Genomic DNA, 13739 nt, shown 5'->3' with positions numbered 1-13739 from the left:
AGGAATAAGGTCACTGCCTAGCTCTTATTATTATTACCACATAACACCAAATGTGTGAATGAGCTGTGACCACTGCTGGACCAATGGCAATAAAGGGAGATAGGAGGAAAGGGATAAGGGGCTTCATGACTGGACTTGAGCCATTTGTTTCTGGCACCAAAACTTGATTCTTTGTGGGTGTGTGCATGCACACATATGCACCTGTGCACGCGCACACACACACGTGCGTGCGCACACACAGTAGGACTTGAGCTCAGCCTCAGGTTCTCATTCCACTTTTTCGCTCATGGCTGGTACTCTGTCACTTGAGCCACACACTCCACTGCCAGTATTTTGCTGGTTAATTGGAGATGAATCTCTCAGATTTGTCTGCCCAGGCTGGCTTTGAACCATGATCCTCAGGTCTCAGCCTCCTGAGTAGCTAGAATTTTAGGTATGTGCCACCAGCACCTGAATGATAGCTTTTTTGTTCTAAATGTTCTTTTCCTCTTTGGGTCCTGTGTTCAAACAAATAGCAACCAATTAGGAAAATATTTGTTAAATCAAGAAAGAGAAGAGGAACAAATAAATATGCAGAGTGATTGTCAAGAGAAAATAATCACAGATAAAGAATAAATCAAGAGATGGGTGCTGGTGGCTCACACTTGTAATCCTAGTTCCTCAGGAAGCTGAGATCTGAGGATTGCAGTTCAAAGCCAACCCAAGCAAAAAAGTCCCTGTGAGACTCTTTATCTCCAATTAACTACTCAGAAACCAGAAGTGGAGCTGTGGCTCAAAGTGGTAAAGCACTAGACTTGAGCAAAAAGAGCTCCAGAACATTGCCCAAGCCCTAAGTTCAAGCTCTCCAACTTGCAAAGCAAATCAAGGGTTAGAGTCATGGCTGAGGTGGTAGAATGCCAGTCAATGAGCCAAAAACGTCAGATGTCAAGTTTGACTCCTGTTTGCTAAAGGAAAAAAAAAAAAAAAAGAATAAGCTGAAGGGCCTGGAGTAAGGCTTATGTAATAAGAGTACTTCCTAGCAAGCACAAGGCCATGAGTTCAAACCCTACTACCACCATCCCACCCCTACCCACCAGAAAAAGAAAGAGAATAAAAAATGAGAACTTTCTGCTGCACACTGTGCAAATAAATTTGAAAGTTAATTTTTTTTTTAAGACAAGAACTCACAATGTAGTCTGGGCTGACCTCTACATTGCTATATGGCCCAGAAAATAAAATTGCTAAATGTGAAGAATTGTTACAGAAGAAAAATAAGACATTTGTCAAAATGTTAATTCCACCAAAGCTAAGCCATCAAACCAAGAAGACATTACAAGGAAAGTCTAACAAACTTTTAAGGAATAGATAATTAATACTGTCTTACATATTCTAATGCATACACAAAGAAGAACAACTTGCAAGCTTTTTATTTTGTGTTTGTGCTGGTACTGGGATTTGAACTACACTGTCCCTTAGCTTTTTCTCTCAAGGCTGACACTCTACCACTTGAGCTACAGCTGCATTTTCTGTTTTATTGCTAGTTAATTGGTGATAAGGGTGTCATGGCTAGTGCTGCCTAGGCTAGCTTTGAATCATAATTCTTTAATCTTAGCTTTCTGAATAGGATTACATACATGAGCCACCAGCACAAAATTACAAATTCTTCTGTTTCAAGAACATAATAAAGATAGTGGGGGCTGGGAATATGGCCTAGTGGCAAGAGCGCTTGCCTCCTACACATGAAGCTCTCGGTTCGATTCCCCAGCACCACATATATGGAAAACGGCCAGAAGGGGCGCTGTGGCTCAGGTGGCAGAGTGCTAGCCTTGAGCGGGAAGAAGCCAGGGACAGTGCTCAGGCCCTGAGCCCAAGGCCCAGGACTGGCCAAAAAAAAAAAAAGATAGTGGAACACTATCCAGCAGGCTGAGACAGGACGATAACTTGAGCAGGGGAGTTCAAGACTAGCCTCTGCAACATAGTAAAGCTCCATCTAAAAAGAAAAAAAAATAATAAAGGTTGACATAATAATTACAAATCTATGTTATATCTTAGTGTTGGTAGAAAACTAAATAAAACTGTAATAAGTAGGACTTTGCAGCATGTTAAGAGGTTAGTTCTCATGACCAAATAAGTTTTATTTCAGGGAAGCAAGTAGGTTCAGATTTCTGAGAAGTATGAGTTTAAGTCTACATATCAAAAGAAATAGGAACTGAAAAACAAAAAAGAAATTTAAAAAAAAAAGAAGAAGAAGAAGAAGAAATAGGAACCACTGGTACCCTGTAAAGAACATGAGGCACTCTGAGTTAAAGCCCCAGTACTGCCAAGGAAAATAAAGAAGAGGGGAGGAAAGGGGTAAAAAGAGAAAGAGAAGAATGATATGGGGCTGGGAATGTGGCTCACACTTAACAATCTTTTTTTTTTTTTTTTTTTTTTTTTTTTTTTTTTTTTTTTGGCCAGTCCTGGGCCTTGGACTCAGGGCCTGAGCACTGTCCCCGGCTTCTTCCGGCTCAAGGCTAGCACTCTGCCACTTGAGCCACAGCGCCGCTTCTGGCCGTTTTCTGTATATGTGGTGCTGGGGAATCGAACCTAGGGCCTCGTGTATCCGAGGCAGGGACTCTTGCCACTAGGCTATATCCCCAGCCCACACTTAACAATCTTAGCTACTCAGAAGGCTGAGATCTGAAGGACAGCCCAGGCAGATAAGTCTGTGAGACTGGTAGCTCCAGTTAACCACCTAAAATCTGGATGTGGAGGTGTGGCTCAAGTGGTAGAGCTCCAAACTTAAGTGAGAAAGCCAAGGACAGTGTCCAGGCTCTCAGTTCAAGCCCCAGTACTAGCACCAAAAAAAAAGGTGGTACAAAAGAAAAGGAGTACAAGAATCAATTACAGCTTCAAATGAAATACCTAAAATGTAACAAGAAAAGTAAACAAAGAAAAAAATTGAGGCAATTTCACTGTAACATGAGCCAATTACAACAAACCATAACTTTCATCAGAAATTTGCCGGTGGCTCAAGCCTGTCATCCTAGCCACTCAAAAAGCTGAGATATGAGAATCATGGTTTGAAGCCAGCCCAGAAAGGAAAATCCATGAGATGCTTGTCTCCAATTAGCCACCAGAAAACAAGAAGTGGAGCTGTGGCTCAAAGTGTTAGAGCACTAACCATGAGCAGAAGAGTTCATGGACAAGCCCTGAGTTCAAGCTCCAAGATCAGGGCACACACACACAAAAAAAGATTCAGAAAGGTAATTTTCAAGTTGTTTGGAAAAGTACATAGGAGAGCTCCAGTATTTGTGAAACAAATGTTATTCAGGGAAGATTCTCCTCACCAGCAGTTAAAACAGTGGGGTACTAACACATAACTAGAGCAGTGGGACGTAATAATTTCCACAAAAGACTCAAATATTAACACAAGGTTTGAAAGTCAGGTTCTGTATCCATGTTGAAACATCTGCTGATTGAATAGATGAGAACCAGCACTACCGCTACCTACCATGCTAGAAACTGGATTAAATCCTAATTTCAAAACTAGAAACATATTAACAACTCAGAGGTTGGTTGTTTTGCTTTTGTGTGTGTGTGTGTGTGTTGGGTGTGTGTGTGTGTGTGTGTGTGTTGTTGTTGTTGTTGTTTTTAACAGTCCTGGGGCTTGGACTGAGGGCCTGAGCACTGTCCCTGGCTTCCTTTTGCTCAAGACTAGCACTCTAGCATTTGAGCCACAGAGCCACTTCTGGCTTTTTCTGTATATGTGGTGCCAAGGAGTCAAACCAAGGGACTCACGCTTGCTAGGCAAGCACTCTACCACTAAGCCACATTCCCAACCCCTTAATGTTATTTTTGTTTTGTTTTGTTTTGTTTTTTGCCAGTCCTGGGGCTTGAACCCAGGGCCTGAGCACTGTCCCTGTCTTCTTTTTGCTCAAGGCTAGCACTCTGCCTTTTGAGCCACGGCGCCACTTCCAGCTTTTTCTATATATGTGGTTCTGAGGAATCAATCAAACCCAGGGCTTCATGTATACGAGGTGAGCACTTTACCATTATAGACCATATTCCCAGCCCTTAATATTATTTTTTGCTGACTAAAATATTTTTGTTTAAAATGTGAGTAGAGTCCATAAAAAAATATAATCTCAAGAGGTCAAAAACTTTCTAAGCAAAGTGCCAGTGGCTCATGTCTATAATCCTAGCTACTCAAGAAGCTAAGATCTGAGGATCCCTAAAAGCAAACCCTGGCTGACAAATGCATGAGACTCTTATCTCCAACTAACTGGCAAAAAGCCGTAAGTAAAGGTGTGGCTCAAGAGGTCTAGCACAAGCCATGGGCAGAAAGAAAAGCCTCAAGAGGGCTGGGAATATGACCTAGTGGCAAAGTGCTTGCCCTGAGTTTGATTCCCCAGCACCACATATATAGAAAACAGCCAGAAGGGGCGCTGTGGCTCAAGTGGCAGAGTGCTAGCCTTGAGCAAAAAGAAACCAGGGACAGTGCTCAGGCCCTGAGTCCAAGCGCCAGGACTGGCCAAAAAAAGAAAAGCCTCAAGAAAGTTTAAGACCTGGAATTCAAGTCACACTACCAGCATTTAAAAAAACACGACAAAACATTTTTTTCTACAGATGAGATGAAAATTTGACCACAAAGCTAGGTACAAGTGACTCATGCCTATAAAACTAGCTACTCAGAAGGCTGAGATCTAAGAAGCACAATTCGAAGCCAGCTCAGGCAGTAAAGTCCCTGACTCTAATCTCCAATTAATCACCAAAAATCCAGAAATGGACCTGTGGCTCATGTGGTAGAGCACTAGCTTTGAGCAAAAATGCTCAGGAATAGCACCCAGGCCTTGAGTTTAAGCCCTAGGACCAACATACATACACAGAAAAGACATTTTGCTTCATGCCTATAATGCTAGCTACTCAGAAGGCTGAGATCTAAGAAGAATAACAATTCAAATCTCCATTGTAGGCAGGAAAGTCCATGAGACTCATCTCCATTTAACCAGCAAAAAGAAGTAGAGCTATTCCTCAAGTGGTAGAACATAAAATTTCAAGGGACAGCACCCAAGCTCTGGCACCAAACATTATAATGATAATAAATTTTAGGTGGACTTGATATGCACCTGTAAATTCTAGTACTCACCAGATAAAGATAGAAGTTTCAAAATTCCCAGACCAGGCTGGACTAGTAAAACATTCTCAAATAATTTTCTTAAAGCTTCCCATCTATTGACAAGCAAAAATGTACCATAAAGAGTCATAGTGGGGACTAGGAATGTGGCTTAGTGGTAGAGTGCTTGCCTTGGATCCATGAAGCCCTGGGTTCGATTCCTCAGCACCACATATATAGGAAAAGCCAGAAGTAGCACTGTGGCTCAAGTGGTAGAGTGCTAGCCTTGAGTAAAAAGAAGCCAGGAACAGTGCTCAGGCCCTGGGTTCAAGCCCCAGGTGTGAGCTACTATCAACTGGCTTCATTTCCTTTTGGCTTTTCTGTATTCCAAATTATCTACCCTAAGAATATATTGCCTTGCGGTCAAAAAAAAAGTATAAAGTACTTGATATCTTAATTTCTTCTATGGAATTTACTTATAAATTACCTGGTACCTTATTTTCCTGCTGACTTTTGTTCTCACTTCACAACAGGGACTTCTCCACGGCCTTCTTTAACAGCATCCCACTCTCCGGCTCCCTGGCAGGCTCCATGCTCTCCTCTCCTAGCAGTCAGCAGTTACTGCCACTGGACACCAGTACCCCCTCCTTCGGCGCCTCGAAGCCTTGCACAGAACCTGTGGCAGCCACTGGTGCCAGGCCTACAGGTGAATCTGTCAGTAAGGACAGGTTAGTGAATGCCAAGGTTTGGTTCCTTCCTTCTCTTGGGAAAGTTCAAATTTGGACATTGATCTTTGAGGGTGAGAATTTCATTCTGTTCTCCATGATCTCTTCTGTTTAAGAGATAAAAAGACTAAATGCTTGATTTTAGGTGAAGTTCTCAAAATGGAAGGCTTGTTCAGGAGAGTCTGATTCAGAGCTCCTGAGCACTAGGGTATAAAGCTTGGGGCCCTGCCAGTGAAATGCCACCTGCCATTGTCCCACTTTTTCACAGATTCACATTGGTAGAGGCCTCAGGTTTCTGGGGCTTTGTCCTCCACTTTATGCTGTGAGCAAACAGACACTAAAATCAAATTCACTCCAAGGCCATGTCTTCTCTGAACTTTAATTTTGTTAAGAAGGCCAGAGGGAAAGCATGAATAGGAGGCAGGCATGAAGGTTTGTCCCATACCTGCTCTGGGTTGGACAATTCAGGGACTGAGCATCCTCAGGCCATATACTCGTAGCTTCTTGTCTACAGGAAGGGTGAAAACTGATGGGAAAGAGGCAACCACAGTGTTGCAGGGTATATTCTGGAATCCATTGGAACAAAGTGGCAAGCCATGAGAAGGGATTGGTATGTAGATCTCAGGCTTTTCAGAAGGGATCTTGTGTTACTACTGCCTCCTGCTCTGGGTTCTGAGGCAGGGCTGTGCAGGCACACTGAGCATCAGGGATCACTACTCTTAGGAAATTGGAACCCTAGAGGTGAAAAGAAGGCAGCAAAGTTAGACTCATCAGGGAGGAAGGGTGTCTGGGAGGGCTGAGAAACCTGTCCGGATTGGCCTACAAGTCATCAGGTCATGAAGGACAAGGAAAGTACTGTCTGAGATGACTAGGTTTTTGGTGTGGAGATCACATTACCTGAATGTGATCAGCAGGCTGATCCCAGTGGCATTAGGCCTCTCAATTCTCTCTACAGTAGAAGGCAAAGGCTGTGTGATGGGTACCTGGTAGAGAGTGCTGAGAATTTGTCATTGTCACAGTGACAGATGAGAGGGGCCACCCAGAAAGGCGGGGGGGGGGGGTTGGGGGGAACGTGAGAATAAAGTCCAGGAATAAGCTATGGCTTTCAGGACCCCAAATAGGGGATTTTCTTGTCATAGCCATCATGAAAGTGGCTAAGGCTGGTAGTTGAAGTGGCCGAGGTAAACTTACTGTAGTCTGGTTGTAGAGATCCAACTATATGGTTAGCTACCCCCAGAATCTCTCAGAACACAAGAGAAAAATGTGAATGCATTTGCTCATAACCTTTTCAGGTAGCCAGACTTCCAGGATATTTATATATGTGTGGTTTGTTTTTTTCCAGTACTGGGGCTTGGACCTCGGGGCCTGAGCACTGTCCCTGGCTTCTTTTTATTCAAGGCTAGCACTCTACCACTTGGGCCACAGCACCGCTTCTGGCCATTTTCTATATATGTGGGGCTGAGGGATCGAACCCCGGGCTTCATGTATAGAAGGCAAGCACTCTACCACCAAGCCACATTCCCAGCCCCTTTCCAGGGTTTTTACTTGTGAACGTCCTAACAAAAAGGAATAAATTTCACTTTTAAATTTTTTAAGGTTTTAGAAGTTTAATATTTGTATCCATTTCAATAGGCTCCAAACTATGCAAGTCCTAGACTTCTGCATCCTTTAGGTGTGCTAACTTACCTCCCATCTTTATTCCCCAGTATGAATGCTACCTCTACTCCTGCTGCATTGTCACCCTCCGTGTTAACGACCCCATCCAAGATTGAACCCATGAAAGCATTTGACTCCCGGTTTACAGAGCGGTCCAAAGCCACACCAGGTGCTCCTTCCTTGACCAGTGTGACCCCAACATCTGTTGAAAGGTAAAGTGTTGGATGCACAGGGCCCCAAGAAACCAGGGGTGGAATACCTCCTCTTTTACTTTGTGCCTCCCGCAGGGGAATAAGACTGCAGAGACCTGAAGCTCCCAGGAGGAAGGAGCTGCTGAAAGATGGGAAGGTCTTTATGACCAGAGCTTCTGAGTTCTTGCAATTTATCTATTTTCATTTTTGTTGTTATTTTTAGTTATAAACTGAGGACCTGTCCGCTGTCCCCGAACTTTTTGCTCAAGGCTACCACTCTACCCCTTTGAGCCACAGCACCCCTTCTGGTTTTCTGGTGATAAGTTGGAGATGAATTTCACAGACTTTCTTACCTAGGCTGGCTTTGAACTGCAGTCCTCAATTCTCCGCTTCCTGAGTAGCTAGGATGACAGATGTGAGCCAGCCCTAGCATGCAGCAGCAAAAGACATGAGCTGTAGTTCTTTTATTTCTTGGAGTTGCAGTAGAGCATCCTCCTGAGACAGCCAGAACATGTGTAGCCTCCACTGACACTAAGCTTTGCCATCTCATGGGAGGGGCCTCCGCAAGCTTGCCCTATGCCAGGGAGCTTACTGTGCATCCCAGTGAGTTGAGGGCTAATGGAGCTAAACAGAGGCTGTGCTACCGTCCTCACCTTCCTCACCTTCCTCCCACAAGGGCAGTAGAACTGTCTTTGGGAGATAGACCCCACTGAGAGGCAACTAGAGTTCTGTTTTTTGCCAGTCCTGGGACTTGAACTCAGGGCCTGAGCACTGTCCCTGGCTTCTTTTTGCTCAAGGCTAGCAGCATTCTACCACTTGAGCCACAGCACCACTTCCGGCTTTTTCTATATATATGGTGCTAGGGAATCGAACCCAAGGCTTCATGTATAAAAGGCAAGCACTTTACCACTAGGCCATATTCCCAGCCTGCAACTAGAGTTTGACTGCCTAGGACAGAAGCACACCAGCCTGTGTCACAAGGTGCCAAGTAGGGGGACATTGTTCAAAGATTCCCAGTAGATGTCCAGCAAGATAGGCATCATTATAAGATACTGTCTCAAACAGTATCTTGGGGCTAAAACTAGTTTACTTTTGAGTTTTGCTTGTTATCTCAAAAGACCTTGTCTGGGAATAATTGTTCTCCTTGGAGAACAGTCCCTAGAGCACAGTGTGGAGGTACCACCCTTCAAGTCTATCTAAGAAGTTGGTGCAGAACCCCGAACTTAATATTATCATGCTTACATTAATATAAAAAATTCTATATAATCTTTTTATGTAGCAATTTCTGTAGCAATAATGGATTTTCCTTCATGAAATACTTTGTTTATAGTCCCCAGGAGCTCTGTAAGTGAACCAAAAATGAGCACACTATGTGTACTGGGCTGGGAGCTACCCAACTGTTGGCCAGAGACCTTGAGTTTTAATGAGCATCACCAATTCATTGCAATCTTTGGCCTGAGCCATGTAGGAATTGAAACTTAAGTCACCAGCATAAAGTCAAGCCATGGCACAGATCCCTTGAAAGGTGAATATTAGAACATAAAACTGACAGGTGACCCAGAAATATGGCAGACAAGTTGAATGTCTCAGCCTGGCCTTGAGTTAGGCAGGAGTCCTGTTGAGATTATTACTACAAGCCTATTCTTTTGTAGATGTAGGATCATTTAATTGGGGTGGTTCTTCTTCTTCTTCTTCTTCTTCTTCTTCTTCTTCTTCTTCTTCTTCTTCTTCTTCTTCTTCTTCTTCCTCTTCTTCTTCCTCTTCCTCTTCCTCTTCCTCTTCCTCCTCCTCCTCCTTCTCCTCCTCTTCCTCCTCCTCCTCCCCCCTCCCCCCTCCCCCTCCTCCTCCCCCTCCTCCTCCTCCCCCCCTCCTCCCCCCTCCTCCTCCTCCTCCTCCTCCTCCTCCTTTCTTCTTCTTCTTCTTCCTTTTTTCTTTTCCTGTGCTGGTCCTGGGAGCTCTGGGCCTGGGCACTGTCCCTGAGCTTCTTTGACTCATTCTACTACTTGAGCCATGGTGCCACTTCCGGCTTTTTCTGAGGTAAGAGTCTCATGGACTTTCCTTCCCAGGCTGGCTTCGAACCATGATCCTCAGATCTCAGCCTCTTGAGTAGTTAGGATTACAGGTATGAGCTACCAGTGCCTGGCTCTTTCTCTTTTTGAGACAAGATCTCACTATGTAGTCCATGCTAGTCTGGAACATGCCATCCTTCCACCTTAGTGTATATCATACAGGCTCTGGAGTCAATGAACACTACCCATGTCATCTAGAAATCACCAAATGGGAATTTTGCTTTAGTTAACATCTAAAAGTATTTAGCAAAGATGCAGATCTACTCTCTCTGTGGGGACATTCCCTGTTCCCAGGGCATAACAGCATTCTTAATAAGACATCACCTATCTTGGCAAGGGAGAAAGAGCTGTTAGTGTTTGGATTTAGTTTAGAAAAAAGAAACTGCGTTAAATAAATAAAGCACTACCTAGATGAACAACCTAACATTCAGAGTAGCAAAACACATGAAGAAAAAAAATCCATTGAGTACAAATGTAAGGGATGGAATAAACTGCAGGTTTGACCTTTGGTAAATCAAGAGCTTTTTGAAAGGCACTTAAAATCATGAAAGATCAAAATATGAAACAAAATTAATACTCTGTTCCACATGTAATAACTAGTTCAATGTGAATGAGAGCATGTAAGAACTAAAACTATACAACTCTTCAAAGTAAATACAGAAATCATTGTGAACTTATAGTAGTTGACGGTTTCTTAGATATGATATACCAAGCACCTACAACTAATTTTACAAAGAAGGTAAGTGAGATTTCATCTAAATTGAAATTTTGGCCTGGTGGTTCATACCTGTAATCATAGCTACTCAGGAAGCTGTGAGCTGGAGGATCACAGTTCAAAACCAAAGAAAAGTCCTAGAGATTCCTTCTCCAGCTAAGCCATGCTGGAAGAATGCTGAAGCCATGCTCAAGTGGAAGAGCAACAGCTATGTGCAAGAAAGTCAAGCTCGAACTCAAACCTCTAAGTTCAAGTCCTGGTACAAGCCAAAAAAATTTCTTTTAATTATCAGAATGAAAAGACAACCATCAAAATGGGAAAAATATTTGCATATCACAACTCATTAAGTTCTAGGCTCTAAAGTAAAGAACTCTTAGAATTCCACCATGAAAAGACTAACATTGCCATTTAAGAGTGGGCAACAGGCCTGGGTGTTGGTGGCTCTTAACTGTAATCCTAGTTACGCACGAGGCTGAGATCCTAAGGATCATGGCTCAGAACTAGCCTACAAGGCAGACAAATTCATGAGACTCTGGTCTCCAATTAACCAGCCAAAAGCCAGAAGTGGAGGAGTGGTAAGATCCTTGAGTATAAAAAGCCAAGCAAGAGCTCAAGGCCCTGAGTTCAAGTTCTGGTGCATGTGCATGTGTGCTTGAAAGAGAGGAGGAAGGGAAGGGTAGGAAGGGGAGAGGGAGAGATAATGGGCAAAGGGCTTAAATAGTAATTGCTTCAAAGAAGATATACAAATAACCCATAAGTACATAAAAACAGTCCATATCATTTGCCATTAGAATGAAGTACAAATCAAACGTACACCCTCAAGGATGGCTGTAATCCAAAGATTAGATGGTCAGAGGCTGGGAATATGGCCTAGTGGTAGAGTGCTTGCCTCGTATACATGAAGCCCTGGGTTCGATTCCCCAGCACCACATAGAAAACAGCCAGAAGTGGCGCTGTGACTCAAGTGGCAGAGTGCTATCCTTGAGCAAGAAGAAGCCAGGGACAGTGCTCAGGCCCTGAGTCCAAGGCCCAGAACTGGCAAAAACAAAACAAAACAACACAACAAAGATTAGATGGTCAGATAGTATTAGTGAAGCTAGAGGGAATGTAAAAAAATCCAGGCTGTTCCTCCACTGGTAACATGTAACACAGCAATTCTGAACTTGGCACAAACCCAAAGGAGTTGAAAGTAGATATTCATGCAATAACTCCTACACAAATGTTCATATCAGGGGCTGGGAATATGGCCTAGTGGCAAGAGTGCTTGCTTCGTATACAAGAAGCCCTGGGTTCAATTCCTCAGCACCACATATACAGAAAAGGGCCAGAAGTGGCACTGTGGCTCTAGTGGCATAGTACTAGTCCTTGAGCAATAAGAAGCCAGGCACAGTGCTCAGGCCCTGAGTTCATGGCCCAGGACTGGCAAAAAAAAAAACAAAAGAGCTCAGAGACAGAGCCCAAGCCCTGTGTTCAAGCCCCACGGCCAATAACAATAACAAAAAACAAAACAAATGTTCATATCATTACTTTCACAAGTACCATAAAGTAAAAGCAATGCAAATCTCCATTGACTAATGGGCAGCTGATAATATGGCATATTCTTTCAATAGAATGGAGTACTTACATATGCTAGATCAAGGACAAACCTTGAAAAATGAAAGAAGCCAACAATAAAGGACCACATATTGTGTGTTATTTGTGTTTGTATGAAATGTACAGAATTAAATCCATAGAGAATGCATTAGTTGCCAAGGCCTGAGAGTGATTGCTGATGGATACAGAGTTCTTACAAATACTCTAAAAACTACTGAATTCTATACTTTGAAATAAATTTTATGGTACAAAGTAAGTAGAAAATAAAACTAGTAATACATGATCAAAAAAACACAAGATAGGGCTAGGAATATGGCCTAGTGGCAAGAATGCTTGCCTCGCATACATGAAGCCCTGGGGTTCAAGTCCTCAGCACCACATATACAGAAAAGGCCAGAGGAGGCGCTGTGGCTCCAGTGGCAGAGTGCTAGCCTTAAGCAAAAAGAAGCCAGGGACAGTGCTCAGGCCTTGAGTCCAAGCACCAAGACTGGCAAAACACACACACACACACACACACACACACACACACACACACACACACACACACACAAAAAAAAAAAAAAAAAAAAGATGCCACTGGCTTATGTATATAGTCCTAGCTACTCAGGCGCATCTGGGGATCCTAGTTCAAAACCAGCACAGGCAGACAAAACCAATTAGCCAACAGAAAGCCAGAGTGGAAGTATGGTTCAAGTTACAGAGCCTGACCAAACCCCAATACTCATAATATTGGCATTGGCTAATTGCCTGCCTTGCCCTAGATGAGATAAGTCCCTGATACAGTAGTTTCCCCTGTGGACAGGGCTGGTTATGGAAAGTAGAAAGGTTTTGGTCATGTTTCAAAATGGTTGTCCTAACAGAGTGGCTCACACCTGTAATCCTAGAAACTCAAGAAGCTGAGATCTTGAAAATCTATGAGCCTCTTATCTCCAGCTAACTACTCAAAAAAGTCAGAAGTTAGCTGTGCTCAAGTGGTAAACTAGCCTTGAGCCAAGGATGCTCAGGGATAGTGCCCAGACCCTGAGATCCATTCCCAGGACACACACACACACAAACACACAAAATAGTTTGTCCCCCACCCCTACCCCCAAGTTCAGAGGACACAGGAAATGTGTAGGTATCCTCCTACCACTGGGCCCCCAGGAGCTTGCCCACCCTTAGCCTCCAGCAATGCAACAGTTACTTAAATTCTCTTGATGGATTTAAGAAGTGATGTTGCTTTTCTGATTTTTAGTCTCAGCCTCCAAGTTCTTTGTGTGTTGGAGTAGAAACCAGAATTCCTCTCTATTATTTTTTCGCATTTTGGGAACAGTGTAGGTTTTGAATTATGAAACCATACGTTTATTGTTTATAAAATTATCAGTTATACATTTGTTATTTGAATTATCAAATTATTTGTGTGGACAGTCATGGGTGTCTATGTTTGCTCAGGTTGAAAGATCAGAACCTCATGAAAGAGCTGAGGCCCCGGGACCTCCTGGAGAGCAGCAGTGACAGTGACGAAAAGGCCCCCTTATCCAAGCCCTCTTCCCTGTCTAAGCGAAAACTTGAGCTGGAGGTGGAGACTGTGGAAAAGAAGAAGAAAGGGCGCCCTCGGAAAGACACCCGTCTCCTGCCTGTGTCCCTGTCTGTCCAGGTGAGGCCCATGGGAACCTGTCTACCTGGCCCCAGCTCCCTGGGCTCAGTGCTGGGAGCCATGCAAGCCCTGTTACACAG

At 43.6% G+C, this 13739-nt stretch overlaps 1 protein-coding gene across 5 annotated transcripts in view; it reads left to right on the top strand.

Annotated features, from left to right (window-relative positions):
* LOC125349369 (protein HIRA) overlaps positions 1-13739 on the top strand; it is an 88193-nt gene that overhangs the window by 56551 nt on the left and 17903 nt on the right. For all 5 annotated transcript variants that reach the window (XM_048343457.1, XM_048343456.1, XM_048343455.1 and 2 more), the window contains 3 exons: positions 5608-5802; positions 7506-7667; positions 13455-13659. In XM_048343457.1, the coding sequence (XP_048199414.1) occupies positions 5608-5802; positions 7506-7667; positions 13455-13659 (562 nt within the window). The remainder of the gene's footprint in view (positions 1-5607; positions 5803-7505; positions 7668-13454; positions 13660-13739) is intronic.

The sequence above is a fragment of the Perognathus longimembris genome, chromosome 3 (assembly GCF_023159225.1).
Source record: "Perognathus longimembris pacificus isolate PPM17 chromosome 3, ASM2315922v1, whole genome shotgun sequence".
Taxonomy (NCBI): Eukaryota; Metazoa; Chordata; class Mammalia; order Rodentia; family Heteromyidae; genus Perognathus; species Perognathus longimembris.
Note: the sequence above shows the minus strand (reverse complement) of the source record. Positions and strands in the feature narration are given on the sequence as shown.